Consider the following 17,710-nt stretch of genomic DNA (forward strand, 5'->3'; position numbering starts at 1 on the left):
ATATATATATAATTTCATTAACTTCTCTCTATTTTTTACTAATTAATTATATAATTTCTCTAAATTATGATTAAGTTATTAATTATCTAATTATGTATATATAAATTATAAATTATTTAATTATTACATTTTAATACTATAATAAGTAATTATTATTATTATTATTATTATTATTATTATTATTATTATTATTTCAAATATTTTAAAAGCTCAATTTAATTAGATATAGGAAAAACTAAGAGTCAATTATATTAATTTATTAATTATACTCAACAAACATATATGCTAATTTTATATAAATTCCATTTTCACTTTCTAATAAAAAATAAGTGGTCTAAATTTTCGTAAAATAAATACAAAATAGATAGAACTTTAAATCTATTATATTTATGCCAAGGGATAATTTTTAATAAATTTATTGAAAATAAATTTTTTGTATTTTCTAAACACTTGTAACATACAATTATTGCATAATTTAATTTTTTAAATATAACTCTTAATTAATTTCATCTTTCAAATTTAAATAATAGAAAAATATTAATTAACAAATATAAATGTCATTCATTATGAGGTGTCCTAATTTTTAATTTGAAAAATAACAATATCAGTAAAATGAAAATTAATTTTTATTTTAAAGGAAAATTAAAATCGTTCAGTTGAATATTTTTAAACACATTTACTATAATTAAATTTAATATTTAATTGTTAATAATTTATTAACTCAAGACGTTTAATTTTAAAATTCAATAAATATTATCATGACTCTCTAATTATTGTCAAAATTGAAAGTTTAATTTCTTTTAAAATATATGCTTCAAATTTGAACCAAATATTAAGAAATATTTAAATTTTTATAAGAAATTAATGATTAATTTTTTTTAAATATATCTAATTATTAAAAGTAATGTCTATCTATTAATTTTTAATTTTTATTAAAAAAATTAATGTTAAATTTTTTTATATTTTTTAAACAGCTATAATATAAAATTACTAAATATAATTATCACATATTATAATATTTCATAATCTTTAATTTGAAAACGTCAATGATAATAAATTAATATTTATATTTACTTTAAAGAAAAATTAATATTTAAAAATTTTACATTCCTTTTATATATTTAATAAATTTTAATTTATTTTAATATAATTTTATTTTTAATATTTTAAAATAATTTAATAATAATAATAATTATTGTTATTATAAGTAAAGAATAACTCACGGTGATTAAAAAAAATAATTATTAAAATTATTGATTTGAGAATAATTATCGGTTGATTTGATCAAAATTTATTATGAATGTTTTAAAATTTTAAAATTTTAAATTATAATATTAAAATTTTTTTAATTAAAAATAATATTTTTTAATTAAAGATAATACGATGACATAGTTAAATTTGATATAAAATTTTTTTTATCTCTTTTAATATATATATATATATATATATATATATTAAGAGGAATACTAAATATACCCAAAATTTCTGCCTGATATATCCTGTAACCTAAAATCTCTGTGAACAAAAATTTTGATTATAATTATTATTAAGCTATTTTAATTGTTTTTTATAGGGAATAATAAAAAAGGGAAAAAGAACACCACACCGACTTCCTGGTTAAGGAATCCTTGGGCAAGAGAAACAACCACCAACCTGAGAAACAAATAGCAAGCAAGCAATAGGGACGATGACGATGAGGCTGTCTTCCATAGCTTTGTGGCTCTCATCCTTGTTGATTCTCTCGACTGTGTCTTATGTCTTTTCTGCACCTCGTTCGCTGCTTCAGAGATTGTCCGAAAGCAACAAGTACTTGACCACTGAAGAGCTCTGGTTCAATCAGATTCTCGATCACTATTCTCCTCATGTACCTTCTATTTCTCCCTCTTTTTACTTTTTATTTTTTTCAAGTTCACGAAGTGGCTAGTGAATTCGCAGCTAACCAATAGATTTTGTGTTCAATTTCTTGTTCTTTACGGTTTATAAATTATCAAATGGATCGGAGATTTGAGCTCATGAGCTTTTTCTTTTCTTTTTTTTTTTTCATTTGTAGGATCACCGTCAGTTTAAGCAGCGATACTATGAATTTCTTGAGTATTTCAGAGTTCCAGATGGACCCATTTTTTTGAAAATTTGTGGTGAATCTTCATGCAATGGCATAGCCAATGACTACCTCAATGTAAGTTTCTTAGGTTTGGAAATGTTGCTTTAATAGGTATGTTGGGTGTTTAGAGTCGATTTTTAAAGATTCACTCAAGTCCGCTGACGGTCAATTTTGAGCGTTTCCAATCATATTATGTTTATACAGCTGCATTTAACAAATCCCATAAGTTGTAAATGTGAGAAGGGTGTGAATCACTACCCTTATAGGACTTTCCCCTATTTATATTCATATAACAATAATAATACAAGAGATAAATATGAATTGTGCTATGCAAAATAAGTGCATATTGTGTTGTATGGCTAGTGCTTCTTGGCAGCTATTTGGCATCAGGTGTATTGGGATCGCGAAATATTTTGCTATGCGTGCATCTAAAGCTCCTTTTACTAAGATCAATGTGGTTGTATGTAAACCTAGAGCAATAGCATGATGAATCAGGAAATCTCCAAGCCCTGTTGTTAAGAATAAACCCATCCTCAGTTCGGATTACAGGCTGCAACTTGCCTGCATGAAGGCGGAAGCCGGAATCTCTAATGATCACCGGTCAACCATACAGTGGTGAATTCGTTCCCAGGCCTTGTACACACTGCCTGTCACACAATGGGAGCTAGCCATGCCTGAAGTTGTTACCTTTTAACTAGCTACGCTATCACTAAATTCCTGGCATTTTATATTTGTTGTGATAAAAATTGGATCTTTTTGGTTCTTATGAAGAAGGGAAAATTTTAATATCAAACCTTGTTATCTTACGCAGGTTTTGGCTAAAAAGTTTGGAGCAGCCATTGTTTCACTTGAGCATCGTTATTATGGTAAAAGCACACCGTTCAAATCTACTGAGACAAAGAATTTGAGATATCTTTCATCCAAGCAGGCGCTTTTTGACTTGGCTGTTTTCCGTCAGCATTTTCAGGCAAGTTATATTGTAATTTCCTAAACATTTCTTTTCCCATTTTAAATATCATCATGTAGGTGAAGACTGAAGACATTCCTTAATGAATCCATTCGATACCTTAGTTGCCTCTCTCTGTCTTAACCTATATGAGTGAAATCAAGATCAACCCAATGTAGTGAAGAAGTGTGGAATCAGATTTATTTTAGTCATGCATTTTACTTTGCTGCAATCCTAGCATAATTGCAATACCTGCTTGTTCTAGAGTTTTGTTCTTTTCATATGCTGTTCTTATTAATCTTAGCAAACTACAAGTGCAGATGCTCCTTCAAAATCCATTTATGTGCACCATGCATACCATATTGTTATGGTTATGTATGGAAGATTGCAACGATGCTTAAATGAAAGTATGCAACCCGTTTGTAACAAACATGTGATAAAATTAAACTCGTTCTATTAATAGATATTTGGAATAATTGAAAAGTGAATTTAATTCTTTTAGTTCCTTATATTTATAATGTAACAAAGGTGCTTTCAAGAGTACTTGTGCTTTTTCAGTAATAGGCTCACCTCTACTAAACCGAAGGAACTGAATTCTTGCACAATGCCACATTGTAACCCCTCAAGATTGAATTCTATCACTTATAGAGGTTTCCAAACATGAGACTTTGGCAAATAGATGGTATGAATTAAATGTTTGCATCGACAGCTTTCCAATTCCAAACACATAGAGAAATGACCATTCTAGATCTTCAAGATATTAACTCACTGTATATACATCAAAGCAACGCTTTACCATATTCCTGAATTTGTGCAGGAGTTGTTAAATTGGCTTTCTATTCTAGGTTGAAAATGATTTTGTTAATTTGTTTGTCCTTGAGGAGCATAACTATGATTATCATTCATTAGTGCAGTCCAATTTTTCTTTTTCCTTGTGTAGGAATCACTAAACTTGAAGCTCAATAGAACAAATGTGGAAAATCCATGGTTTGTTTTTGGAATATCGTACTCTGGAGCTCTCAGTGCATGGTTTCGTCTTAAGTTTCCCCATTTAACATGTGGAAGTCTTGCAAGTTCTGCAGTTGTTCATGCTGTTTACAACTTCACTGAATTTGATCAGCAGGTGAACACAATGTTGATTCTGTAGGATAAACATCAAATACGTCTTGTAAGATGTCCTTGTGCAGGCTTTTATTTTTCAGTTTATCTCTCTGTAATATGTTCAGCACCCCGCCCCCCTGTTTAAGAAATGGTTCTACATTTCTATGAGAAAAATGGTTCTACATCATGAAAATTTTTGTCTGCATCTGCTTTCCTGTAAGCCTTTTGTGCCCCTATGTACTTTTTTGCCAGATTGGTGAGTCAGCTGGTGCTGAATGTAAAGCTGCATTACAAGAAAGTACTCGACTTGTAGAAGAAAGGCTGGCATCAAACAGAAATGCAGTAAAAACATTATTTGATGCAGCTCAGGTTTGCTTTGTATCCTTGTAATAATTCATTGTTTCAGAACCCGCACAATGAGATGAACTACTGACTTGATGAAGTCTTATTTATGTTCCTCATCTCACAGGTTTACCTTTTCTTTTGCAGCTTGAAATTGATGGTGATTTCCTGTATTTCCTGGCAGATGCAGCTGTTACAGCAGTAGGTGTTATTTCCTTTTTGAGTTTGTTGCTTACTACCAAATCTTGTTATTTATTATGTTGGTATCCTAATTTTGCAGTTTCAATATGGGAATCCAGATAAATTATGCTCCCCTCTTGTTGAAGCAAAGAAGGCTGGAAAGGATTTAGTGGTAAGCCTTACTTTCTTTACTTGACATCGTTCTTTAGGGTAAATCACAAAAGTCTCTCTAAAATTTGATAAAATGTACGCTTGAAATTTTATTTTTTGTTAAAGTGAATTGTTTGTCCTTGACTGTTCAAATCCACTGCACTTCAGTTTTTCAATTATGCTTTAATCCCGCACTTTTTAAATGAAACAAACTTTTAATCCTTGATTTCTCATATATCATACCAAGTAATGGCTTACATATATTATTCTCTTTACTCCGGATTGAAGAGGATTAAAAGGTATAATTAGGGGTGAGCATTCGGTTCAAACTGAACCGAACCGAACCGAATTAAATTACAAAAATCGAACCGTAAATTTTAGAAACCAAACCGAACCCAACCGAAAATGGGTGAAAAACCGAATCGAACCGAACCGTTTTATTTCAGTTCGGTTCTGTTTAAACCGATCGGTTTGATTTTTTATTGATTTTTGAATTTAGACTTGATTTTCAAGTTATTTGGTCTAATTTTAACTTTGGTTTGAACCTAATAACCATTAATCAATAAAATTAAATAATTAATATATATAAAATTAAATATAATTCATAAATTTTTCATAAAAATAAATCAATTCAAAAATCGATTCGGTTCGATTTAATTTGATTTGACTATATAAATTACTATTCGGTTCGGTTCGGTTTAACCGATTTTTTTTTTCAAAACCGAACCGAAATAACCGAAATTTTTATAATTTAAAACCGAACCGAATCGATTTAATTTTAAAACCGAACCGATTGAACCAAATTAACTCGGTTCGGTTCGGTTTTTCGGTTTGAACTGAATTCTGCTCAGTCTTAGGTATAATGTATAAAAACATAGGGATTGAAGTTGTTTCATTTAAATGTTAGGGGCTAAAAGGTTATTCCATTTAAGAAATTGGAGAGTAAAGTTTTCATTTTAGCAGAAGAATTAGAGTATAAGAAATTTGATCATTGGGCTAATAACCCAATGATTTTGTGCTTACCTTGTACTGTAGGTGGTCAAGGGTTTCAAGCCTTTGCAGGCCTTTTTACTTTTAAAAATTCCATTGTACCAAAAAAAGATGTAAGAAACTTGAAAATTTAAGTAGCATACAATTTGCATTGAGAAAAGTGAGTACCTGAGAGTATACTGAGTGTATAACTGTATATTTTGGCAAGTAACAGGGGGCCATTTGTAATTCATCAATGAACCATCTTGGGCTTGGTTCTAGTTTTCTTGCATATACTTTTTGTAGAAGTTGAGCACTTTATCAATCTCGCTACTGGGGATTGGCTAAATTAATCTGTGAGATGCAGTGAGAATTTGCATATGGCCTAATGCCATATTGGCATGTCCCATTGAGAACTAAATGATGGATTAGATAATCAATCTTGGACAATTAATTTGCCATGCAGTGAATTAAGTGATTCTTGCTGGACTTTTAGTCTAGTACATTCCTTGTATCATTCTTTAAATGTGGTCCTTGCATCAGTTTAGATGCTTACAAAATTATGATTTGAGGATGCTTTCTATGTTGGCAAAAAATATTTGTCATCATGTTGATTCCACTGCCCAAAATGGATTAATTGCTCAATAATCTTCCAAGAACTTAATCTGTCAATAATGTTCTCTTGGACTTAATTGTTTGATTGCTTTGGCTATTGGCTAAGTGCATGTTGAGTAGGTTGCAATGAAATGAAAATTCAATACAACAATGAACTAAAAATTCATTTCACTACATTAAATTACATTCAATTACGCTATACCAAATATGCACTAACCTTTTGTTTGGGATTAGGTTTTTTAAAGTAATGCAAGGTTTTTCAAAATTTAAAAACTTTGAACTTGTGTTTGGCAGGATAGAAGGTTTTTTAAAATATGGTTTTTGGAGGTTTTTGAAAACCTCCAAAAACCTCCATTTTCAACCTACCAATTGGTGGGTAACTAGGTTTTCTCTTCGAAACCTCCAAATACTTTAAAAAAAACCTTTCTTTTCTCCCAAACACCAAAAAATTATGAAAGTTTAAAGACCATGAAAAACCTTACTTTGAAAAACTTCAAAAACCAAAAAATTATGAAGGTTTATAGGATAGCTCAAGATTTATGAATTACTAGTTTCTGTTCTGTGTTGCCTGTATTTTCTAATTCTTACTAGGATTATATCATTTTTTACCCCTTTCTCTTTGAACATGATAATAGAATGTGAATCATGATGACATTTTTCTTTAGTTGTTAAATATGCTTCAAATGCCAAATTGATGGAACATTTTATGGCAGGAAGCTTATGCCAAATATGTTAAAGAGTGCTACATGGGAAGTTTTGGCGTCAGTGTTCAAACATATAATCAAAAAAATTTGAAAGACACTGCTGTTACTGAAAATAGTTCTGATCGGTTATGGTGGTTCCAAGTTTGCACTGAAGTTGCATATTTTCAAGTGGCACCCTCAAATGACAGTATTCGCTCCTCAAAAGTTGACACAAGGCACTTTTTTAATCCTTTATGTTCTGTATGTTCCATATATGTTTAGATTCTCTATATGTCTAGCATATATATTAAACATAAAAAATGGTAGTGTTTGGCTTACTATACTCCTTTTCTATCTACAAAATTGTTATTCATGTTGCAGATACCATTTGGACCTATGTAAGAATGTTTTTGGCGAAGGCATATATCCTGAGGTTGATGTAACAAATATATACTATGGGGGCACAAAAATTGCAGGTCCAGATGTTGACCATTTTATGTTGTTTTATTCATTTATTTATTTTACTTTTTGTGTCAAAATATATGTATTGTTCACTGTGCATGTTCGTCTTATTTCTGTGTACCATGTTGGATGGCTTGTGATGTAATTTCTCGCTTTTTTTAAAACAACTAGTTAAGTTTTGAAACGAAAATTAAATCCCTGGGTATTAGACCAAGTTCTTGTTTCCAGAATAAATATGCTATATCTGCTGAAGAATAAACTAGTAAATACTTCAGAAAGAAAGGATTCTAGTGTGAAGCATTGGAAGCTTTGGAAGATAAAAATTGTGTTGCATTTAAGTGGAAAAATGATTAGTTATAAATATGCTGTTGATCTTCACTATATTGTTGTTGCCTTAACAAAACCACCATAAATATTTGCATTTATGATAGCTTTTGTATCTTTGCAGGCTCCAAAATTGTTTTTACAAATGGTTCCCAAGATCCTTGGCGTCATGCATCAAAGCAGTTTTCATCTTCTGATAGTAAGTTTTCAATAACTTATTTCAGAATCTAATCCCTGGGGAAAGAAAAGTGGGAGAGGGGTGTGGAGTAGGCATTATTTTCATAGGAACAAAATCAATCTCTCATTATTGTGCTCAACTCAACAACAGCTGTGGTGGATTGCATCTTAATGTCTAAAATCAATTTGTAGTCCACCTTGTCATCATATGAAATTTTCAGTTATTGGGGCCCTGCTTCATAAGTTCCTGAATTGTGTGCAGTATTGCACTTCTGCCACATATTTGAACTTGGATTAGATACCATTTTAGTTGGATTTGCCATCTGAGCTCTTCTAATGCACCCTTTAGATGTAATTAATTTTTTCATCATCTCTTCTGGTTCATGCTTGTTGAACGCTTGTACGAGTTGCTGCTATTTTGACTTTTAGAAAAGTTATACACAAATGATCTGGAGACATGATATGCAGAACCATGATGCAGCATCCTGTGACACTAATATTCAGAAAATGCATTCATTGTCATAAGTATTGATCAAGAACTTTCTTTTAAACTCTGCAGTGCCTTCATATGTAATCACATGTCATAATTGTGGTCACGGTACTGATATGCGAGGATGTCCCCAAGCTCCTTTGAGCCTTGAAGGTATGTATAGTTTTCCTCCTTTTTTTCTTTTTAAATAACTGTATGTATAATTTATGTTGAAAATCTGGCACAGGATCATAAACGGGCTTATTGTCTTCTCAAAAAATTTCATTGTTGGCTGCTAGAAGCCAAAAATCTTTAAAATTTTCTTAAAAGATTTGGACCACAATAAAGCTGGAAATTTTATCTGTAACACTGTCTTACTAGCATCCTTCAAAATATATTTAGAATATATATCCTTGACCTTTTTTTCCAGCTTCAACAGTGATAGTTTGCTCTTCAGTCTTCTGAAATAGTTGTTCCATTTCAGGTAATGCCCAAAACTGTAGTTCTCCAGAAGCAGTTCACAAAGTAAGGCAGCAGGTCATTGAACAAATAGACTTATGGCTGTCCGAGTGCCATGCTAGCGGTAGGAGTTACATATGATCCAGTTTAGAGCAGAGATGCATAAAGATGTGAATTGGTCAATAAACTAACCTTGATCTCATGTATTATCTTCTCAACAGATGTTAAGTAGCTCATCTATGAAGGAATTCAAGCAGACTTGTGTAGTAGACTGCTTAGGTTTTGTTTGTGGCACTTGTCTGTTATTTCCTAAATAAAGGAATTTGATTAGACTTCCAGAGTACACTGTTTAGGTCATGTTAATGATTTCAATCAGAATGAATGTTGACCCTTCTAGGGTTAACTTGTACCTGTCAATATAATCTTTATGATCAAAATTCCTTTTCAAGTAATAATTTCCGGTGCCTCCCGACAATATACCAGAACCAACTTAGGGATTAGATATATAGTGTAAAAGATCTTTCAGAAGCATGTCTGGTTACATTGCAGGATTCAATCAGAATATGGGGTATTTGTGGTTAGGTCAGACTCCTCTAACTACCAAATTGTGAGGTGAAAAGGCAAATCTTTTCCTTGTTAGGAAATTGGACTGAACTTTTAGTCACATCGTAGTGGGTATTGTTTAATAGTAGAAGTATAACTCCTCGTATAATTTCTAATAATCAAGGTATTCCTGAGCCTCTTGAAGGTCTCTGCCTTCTTTTCAGCTGGTAAACCTACTACATTTTCAAGCATCACTGAAAGTTGCATCCCCGTTCGTTGTACCACAGAAACTTCCAAAAACATTTAGAACTGCACATTTCAAACATTGCAATTTTTAGGTGCCAAGATGAATTCCCAGGTAACAATTACATTGCAAAGGTAATCTGCACACGCATCCTCAAAACCATGAACGTGCTATAAACAAAAGGAGTCTCCATGGGCTACAAGAATAGAAAATGGTTTTTCCTTCTTGATGATAACTATCCTCATCAACATCATTTCTTCTACCCACTGGTTCTAACGGCCCAATAAACATAACCCTTAACAAACCTTCGTTTCTTGGCTTCTTCTGACTCTCCCTCGCCTGTGTATTTGCCAAAGTTGATAAATCAGACGGCAGTTGATTTTATGTTGTGTTTACCTGAGAAATGGAAGCGTAGCGAGCTAGACCCCAGGCTGCTTCCTTCACTGCAAATGCAGATGGGCGCCATTGGGAATGCTCACCACAGTACGACTTTTATGTCCTCACAAAATTTCACTTAGTGGCAATCATGATTAAAACCCATCAACATGTATAAATATAAACACAAACACATGCCACTGGATCTTATAAATATAAATAGAAATAGAAGAAATTCAACTAAGTAGTTTGCAGCAGGATAAGAATGAATTACCATTTGGCAAAACGAGCACCCTATTGGTAGTATGCAGCAGAGCGGGAGGCAAGGCCATCAAGACCTTGGCACCAAGATTCATCATTGGAACCAACCAGAGGAACCAGACCCGGTAGTACCCGTTCATCATCCATCTCTCAGTATCCTAGCAAACTATCAAACCACAATCACATACAAAATGCACATTGAATAGAGTACCTTAACCTTGTCAACCTTTATGCCTGGAACAATGTTTTGCTCGACAAGCACATCAACCATCTTCTTTCCATCGGTGGTAGATTGGTAGAGAGTCTCCTCAAAGAGAATAGCACTAGAAACACATTGGCCAAGGCCAGGGGCAGTAACAAGCAGGGTCCTATACGCCTGGCGGTTAGCCTCAGTGTTGGCCCAACTGAGGCCAAGCGCTTACCACAAGTGGCATTTGACTCATCCATGGCCAAGACTCCACGGCCTGGAGATGCAATAGTTTTCTACACACATTTCAACAATTCCCATCTCGTCTCAGTAAATGGAATTTGTTTCTTGTCAAAAACTGAAAATATATTGCTGATTGAGATTTGAATATCCGAATCATTTCTTATCATCAAGTTGTACTCACAAGTAAGTTCTACCTTAAAGCATTAGATTACATGAAGAAAATTTTGCATGCTAGTACTAATTAAATAAAAAAAAATGAATAGAGTTAAGAGATACCGCAGTCTTGACTAGCTCATCAGCATATGAGCTAGAACGGACGCAGAGGGCAGACGACGCGACAGGGTGACACCTAACCATAAAGGCAGAAGGTTGGCGAATAGCCTGACCCTTGCCACTCTGACTTGTCTAGAACAGGTGAGGTTTTAAGGAGAGAAGCAGAGGCCATCTCTGTAGGAGTATTAAGGCTTTGGGGTATGTCTTCTTTCCCTTGAGCTCAGTGAGGCTGTATTCAACGCAAACACATTGCTCTATTTCACAACATTTATAATTGTAAATCCTTAGCCATGATATCTCATTTGGGGCTGTAGTGCAATGATTGCCAAGTAGGACGATAAGTGTTTACTTGGCAGGATACGTCTTCATTGCTGATATAGGGACCGATGAAAATGAGTCTGAAAATTAGAGGTTGGGTACTCTCCCAATTTTTGAAAAGAAAGAAAAAATTGGAAATCCCTATTCCTAAGATATTTTTGAGGTTAATAAATGAATAAGGTATGTATTCTCTTCATTTGTCCTTTCTACTGAGGAATAAAATCGGCCAAGAGGCAAGATGTGTACAAATGTATCATTTTTTAGGAGCAGTATTTGTACACCCAACAAAGATGTACAGCGAAGAACAAAAAAGACGGTGCTTTGTTGTATATATGAAAATTTTCATAGCAAAATGTGTCGTAAATTTGAGTCAAATTCCAGTGGAATGGGTAATTTACAAAAACAAGGGATGATGCCAAATGTTTGTGAATTGGGTTATTAAGAATGATCATTACAATCAACACCACAAGTCTAATTTGCGGCGGGTACACTTCATTCCGTTCAATGACTATTACAATCAACACCACAAGTCCAATTTGCAGAGGGTACACTTCATTCCGTTCACGAAAAATAATAGAATAAAATAAAATAAAATTTATATTTTATAAATTTTGTATTTTTCACAATTATTATGTATTTAAAATTTGAATAAAAATCAAAATTGTGAAATAATAATTCTATAGAATAATTATACCTATATAAGATTCAATTCGAAATTAAATTATTTATTCAACATTAAAGGATTATTCTATCATAATTTGTTTAGCCTTCATCGAAGAATGGAATCAGATCATTGATTAGTTCTTCCTACAAAACCAAAGCAATTGATGGACAGAAAACAACGAACTTGACACTACTAAAGGTGGTGGATAAAAGGGTTGTGTTGCTGGAAACAGAGGGGGTCCCTCAGGCCAAAAGATCTCACAATTCTGTGCCTGTACACATAATAAAATGTGGCTGAAGTGAAGTAAAGTGCAAAGAGCAAGTCGCCCAATAAGACATTGAAGTAGCCTTTGTTGATGTGTCCAAAATTGGTCCATAAAGATCTTCAGGGAGTACAGAAACCATATTAGGCCATCCTAAACCACCAGTTGAAGGTGCCTTTTCGCAGCTCAAGTAAACCAGAAAGTAGACAGAAGCTTTTAATAGCAAATTTAGCCCCACACACAGCTTTCCGTAGCATTATCATAGGAGACCACTCACCAAGTGGCCTCACAACAAGCAAACGAAACTCGCTAAATCAACCACAATATAATGCTCGACCACAGGATGGATTGTGGGATACATCACTTGTTACGACAACAAAATAATGATAAAAATATGAATGGGAAGGAGAATGCAAGAAACATGAAATAAATGCATAAATTCATCTTTTACTTTCATCTAGTTTTACATCCTTTCTCTAAAGAGCAAAACAGTCATTTCCACGAATCTTTTCTTCCTAATGGAACATTCACGAAAAATTTAACATGCTCAACGATGCTACAGTTAGGAAGACGATGCAACTTAAAGCAACAAGGCAAGATTGATGAACCACTGACCATTCACAAGTCACAACAAAACTGAGTTCTTGCAATGGGATCTAGTACTAGGAGAAAATTGGCACTACTTCAGATAGGCAGATGAAACCCAAAGTAGCACATAAGTTACCAATGAAGTAGTAACTTCAAAACTCCTTAGTCCTTTAATGAAAGGCAGTGGTGGAATCACAGATACCATCAAGAACGTTCCCAACAGCCATGAGAAAATAAAAGCTCCAGCACTGCACCATAGTAACAAACTTGTGATTCAGAACATTTTATTGTTCCATAACTCAGGCTTGAACAGCAAAGAAGATTTGAGAATGCATTTTAAGGAGGAAAAACAAATGAAGATAGGTTATGTTCTAGAACTATTGGCACAAACACCTTGCAGGTTTTGTCTTCTAGGTCTGGTTTGAGTCAGTTCGAAAGCTAGGATGCACATACAAACTCAAAATAAATAACTGAAACTAACTTTGGTTGGCTGAAATAAGCAACTGTTTGCAAGTATTCAAATCCAGTTGAAGTGACAAATAAGAGAAAAATTATAAAAGATACTTAGCATCACACTTTGAAGTCCTTTGGCATTACACCCAAGGTTCTCTTAAGCATTGCACTTTAGAGTTAAATTGCATCATACAATTTAAAGTAGCATGACAGTTGAAATTTTTATCTTCTGAAAAATGAATAACAAGCATGAGTATTTATGGACTCTATGCAACGCCAATCCTTCAAAATTTGGAATTCCAATAATCCTCCAAGGACTTACACTTCCAAAGAAACTGAAAAGAATAAGCCTGTTCATTTGTGAAAACTGGAGCAGTTTCTAGTAAATTCTTCCATGGAAACAGAAAACTACTCTATTCAATTGGAACAGTTTTACAAATTTATACTGGTGTTGAAAACAGCTATAACTTGTTCTCAACTATTTTCTTTTATAAACTCCACAGGTTTTCTACTTGTTTTTTGAAAACATTGTACATATATTTTTAACCATACAATAATCATCATCACAATCTGCTAAGAACAACTACCATTGACAACACCATCGCTAACGCCTACGTCACCTTCTAGTTGTCACCAATGGCTTCACAATCACATCTTCATCATTGGTACAACCATCAACACCATCACTATCGATTGCCACTAGTGTTGCCACCATCTAAACCTCCAGCACTAAAATCCCCACAACCACTGCAACAATTGTCACTCTCGAGTTCCATAACTACTGCTACCAACACCATACAATTATCATTAGCATCACCTCCATCACTGCCAGCATTACTGGCCTTGTTATTGCCCTAATGCCACTTAAATCATAACTATTGCAAATATTATTGTCATCACCATCCACTGTCTCTAACGCCATTGCAGCTACTGTCACTGCCACCTTGACCACCCCATCACCACCATTTACAACTATCACCTCACTATGACTATCAATGCCATCATCACCTCACTATGACTATTACTACTATAACATGAATGACTGACTAACACAATAAAATTTCCTAATTCAGTTAAAATTTCTTAAGTAATAACAAGCATAAAATAGAGATAAAAATGAACAAATTTTCCAGTGAAAATGAAAACTGGAAATGGAAAACAGAAAATTCTTTTTTAGAAATAAACAAGCTTTTTATGCTTTCCTAAACCTATAAGAACTCAGAATAAGACACAAAGTGAAAATCATTACTGAAAAACTGAAATCGTATAACCAACCTGCTCTAGCAAAACTAGAAATTATAAAAATACTCATGAAACCCAAATTTGGAATATCAGCTAACTTATTTGAACAGAAAAATTAGATGTAGTGAAGGAATATTTCTAGAATGATAATTGTCAAATCACTACCCTAAAAGTAAAAATCACAATACCCAGAATTTCCAGAAGATATGGTATAGATTTAAAATGATAGAATAGCAAAAAAATAATAATTATAAAGTAATGATACAAAATATCATCAACATACCCATAAAGAAAGGCTCTGATTTTACTCTTCAGCCGATCATATATAAAATATATAGTAGCCATTAAGGAAATGGCTACCTGTAGGGTTGGACCTTCTTCAGTTGGAAAGAGGACAGTGAGAACTCCAAGTACTAAAAATGCAATTGATGTTTTAATGATGACAAGTGTCGATGGAGTTTGAAACCTGCTTGCAATAGCCAACACAACTCGGGATTGCTTTATTTCCCTAACCTTTTTCCGAATGTCAATTTTTGGGTTCTTCCTATCATAAAACTTCTGCATGATTATTTTGTCATGAGCAGTTTCAATTGCATCCACACTGGGTTTGTGCCCAGCATATTTATGTATAAGGAAGTTCCTTGCAGCTTGAATTTCATCTTCAGAAGCCTCCCTGCTGATCCCAAGCCGTTTGTATGGGTCCCTCACATGAATTCTAGGAAAAACAACTGAAATTGAAAAAATACTTGAATGATGCTATTTTTAATAGTATCTATCAAACATGATAATACGCTAGCGCCACCTAAAATCAGTCAGATTAAAAAGTAAATCAGAAACCCATTGATTTTTAACAAGCATCTATTGATACATTGCTTACTATCCAACCAACAGTCATTAGCATTGTGGAATGGAAGTAAGAATAATAGCATTCATAACTTTTACACTTTATACAATTTGGCATAAGAAAGTTTGACAGAGCAGAAAAAGCATTGCAGACATGAGCACCAATACAATGGCTCAAAAGAGCCATGCAACATCTGCTTAACAAAACCCTCCAAAGGTGAAGTTCAAAATTTCTAATAACAATGACATTCTAAATGTTTGAGAAGACAATATTCCCCCACAAATTCCTTCTGCTACTCACTTCTTGGGCCATCATGATTTCACAACTGGAATCTAGGATAATAACTCCATGGTTTTATCTCTAGTATGAAGATATCAAAGCCACTTGTGAAGTAGGCAAATATCATGTTTCAACATACTCATCATCTCATTAGGATAGACTACTGAATTATGATGGTAAAGAATGTAGTAATGTACTAGTAATTCACTTGGGTAAATTTACATACCCATCCCTCAGGTTCAGGACAATGTTTTATAAAAATTAAAATTATATCATTCTATTTAAATGTGTGATTGAAAATTAACATAATGACTTTATTGCGCTTAAAGGAAAATTAATGTCATTATTATTATATTAAGGTTAAGAAATGCACATTCTATTCGCTAGAAAATGGCTACACTAGTGATGAGAAGAATTTTATTTATAAATTTGGAACTAATTCAACAAAATTATTGTGTATTTTGGGTATTACTAATTATATGAAATTTCAACACATACTCAGAATTTGGACTTGATTGTTAAAATAGAAACAAGATGTAGAATGGGAGTGTAAGTTTCACTGAAAAAAAAAAAAAATCGTAGTAACCTGAAATTATGGACAAACTTGATAGGCAGGAATGTAACTTAACCAATTTACTTGTGAATACTAAATGGAAAATCTATGTATTAAAAATTACGAAGAATCTAAGCAACACAGTCATGAAGAAAGATACCAGGATCTTCAAATGACCAAGAAAGTTAAATATTACCAGGTTGATCATTTGTCATGTCACCACCATAGGAAGCATCCATTGCACACTTGACCAGGAGAGTTTGCTTTGCATTGCATCCTTTTACAGAACCAAACCAATAACATCTGTGTGATTCCATTATATAAGAAAAAGAAAAAAAAAAGAACATTATAAACACAAACCCGATGCGTGATGCAGAGTTTAATACCGACAAAATAAACTCAACATACCTATCTAGACGGAGAAAGTTTAGTTTATCTTTAGGTTCTCCAGCAATAGGAAAAGCAGACCTTGGCCTGCAAAATGAGCCTAAGCCATTCACTGGTACCCGGGGACAACACCTTGAGGGACTACCAGTTAGTCCAGATACAGTCATCTTGACACTGCCACAAAAGGGAACTCAAACCAATGTCAGCAGTCACAGAACCGCTGCATTATAAATGCAATGGAGACGATATAATCAGGAAACTTAAAGTTGCCCAGAGGGTCCAAAAATTTGCCAGAAGTAACAAATAACAACAACAATAATAAAATAAGTGGCATTAGATAAATCCTATCCTATGCAATTTCGACTAGCCTTTGTCCACTGAATTTCAAGAAAACAGAAAAATTAACTGGAAACAGCGATACCCAAAATTAAGAAAGAATCGAGAAGCATAATTTACCTGATAAAGAGGAATTAGAGATAAAGTAGAGACTATATAGATATAATCTGGTAATTGCGAGGGCTGTTAGATTGATATCCGACCTGGCGCTAACACAGTAGGAGGACAGGGAAGGCTTAGAAAACACTAAAACCCTGCTGCTTAATTGAAGCGCGAACTGGGTTATGGGTCTGATGCGATTGGGAGCCTCCCCTATTGGTGATGGATGCGCCGGCGATGGTGCATCGCCCCCACCGAATGTTTAGTCTATTAATACGATATCGTTTTCATGGTTCCAGAGTATGAAGATGACGACGTCGTTTTTTAGTTTGAACAACACGCATATGTTATGAAAAAAACAATTCCGTTGCAGGGAATCGAACGCCGTCTTGCGGGCGAGAGCCGCATATCCTAAACGATTAGACTATAATAGGCTTTCACGGTTTTTAAAATAACTCCAATATTATTTAAATAATTATTATTTAATTCAAATTTTAATTTTAAATATATTAAATTAATAATTTTATAAATAAATATTTTTTACTTATAAATAATAATTTGTATGAAAAAATTTTGCCACA

At 33.3% G+C, this 17,710-nt stretch overlaps 3 protein-coding genes across 5 annotated transcripts; 1 reads left to right on the forward strand and 2 right to left on the reverse strand.

The window, feature by feature from the left end:
- The first annotated feature begins 1,581 nt into the window (after positions 1-1,581).
- LOC110632342 (probable serine protease EDA2) lies at positions 1,582-9,314 on the forward strand. 2 transcript variants are annotated; one of them, XM_058153163.1, is made up of 13 exons: positions 1,582-1,864; positions 2,051-2,176; positions 2,913-3,068; positions 3,988-4,170; positions 4,401-4,517; positions 4,638-4,691; positions 4,771-4,842; positions 7,118-7,323; positions 7,469-7,563; positions 7,998-8,072; positions 8,610-8,693; positions 9,004-9,102; positions 9,200-9,314. In XM_058153163.1, the coding sequence occupies exons 1-13, from the start codon at positions 1,688-1,690 to the stop codon at positions 9,208-9,210; spliced, it is 1,455 nt and encodes a 484-aa protein (XP_058009146.1). In that variant the 5' UTR covers positions 1,582-1,687; the 3' UTR covers positions 9,211-9,314. The 2 variants fall into 2 exon arrangements, with proteins under 2 accessions (XP_058009146.1, XP_058009145.1); XM_058153162.1 differs by having other exon boundaries at positions 1,584-1,864; positions 9,004-9,314.
- A 498-nt stretch (positions 9,315-9,812) lies between these two features.
- Positions 9,813-12,622, reverse strand: LOC110632343 (fructose-bisphosphate aldolase, chloroplastic-like). The gene is given in 4 exon segments (XM_058153164.1): positions 9,813-10,800; positions 10,803-10,884; positions 11,108-11,222; positions 11,224-12,622. Coding segments are annotated over 4 exon segments (480 nt in total). The 5' UTR covers positions 11,277-12,622; the 3' UTR covers positions 9,813-10,570.
- A 137-nt stretch (positions 12,623-12,759) lies between these two features.
- LOC110632348 (protein CHAPERONE-LIKE PROTEIN OF POR1, chloroplastic) lies at positions 12,760-17,410 on the reverse strand. Of its 2 annotated transcripts, none has more exons than XM_021780552.2 (5): positions 17,151-17,410; positions 16,716-16,914; positions 16,504-16,610; positions 14,915-15,359; positions 12,760-13,184 (listed from the first exon to the last, which is right to left on the reverse strand). In XM_021780552.2, exons 2-5 carry the CDS (start codon positions 16,859-16,861, stop codon positions 13,028-13,030), a joined length of 855 nt encoding a protein of 284 aa, XP_021636244.2. In that variant the 5' UTR covers positions 16,862-16,914; positions 17,151-17,410; the 3' UTR covers positions 12,760-13,027. The 2 variants fall into 2 exon arrangements, with proteins under 2 accessions (XP_021636244.2, XP_021636243.2); XM_021780551.2 differs by having other exon boundaries at positions 16,716-16,868; positions 17,151-17,403.
- Positions 17,411-17,710: the final 300 nt, after the last annotated feature.

The sequence above is a fragment of the Hevea brasiliensis genome, chromosome 9 (genome assembly GCF_030052815.1).
Source record: "Hevea brasiliensis isolate MT/VB/25A 57/8 chromosome 9, ASM3005281v1, whole genome shotgun sequence".
Classification (NCBI taxonomy): domain Eukaryota; kingdom Viridiplantae; phylum Streptophyta; class Magnoliopsida; order Malpighiales; family Euphorbiaceae; genus Hevea; species Hevea brasiliensis.

Bases quoted from the DNA above. Each gene is read 5' to 3' on its own strand.
- LOC110632342 (XM_058153162.1), top strand. From the start codon at position 1,688: ATGACGATGAGGCTGTCTTCCATAGCTTTGTGGCTCTCATCCTTGTTG. The intron at 4,171-4,400 runs GTGAACACAATG...CTTTTTTGCCAG, and splicing joins TCACTGAATTTGATCAGCAG to ATTGGTGAGTCAGCTGGTGC. The intron at 4,518-4,637 runs GTTTGCTTTGTA...TTTCTTTTGCAG, and splicing joins CATTATTTGATGCAGCTCAG to CTTGAAATTGATGGTGATTT.
- LOC110632348 (XM_021780552.2), bottom strand. From the start codon at position 16,861: ATGACTGTATCTGGACTAACTGGTAGTCCCTCAAGGTGTTGTCCCCGG. The intron at 16,611-16,715 runs GTATGTTGAGTT...GGAATCACACAG, and splicing joins AACTTTCTCCGTCTAGATAG to ATGTTATTGGTTTGGTTCTG. The intron at 13,185-14,914 runs GTATGTTGATGA...ACTATGGTGCAG, and splicing joins ATCAGAGCCTTTCTTTATGG to TGCTGGAGCTTTTATTTTCT.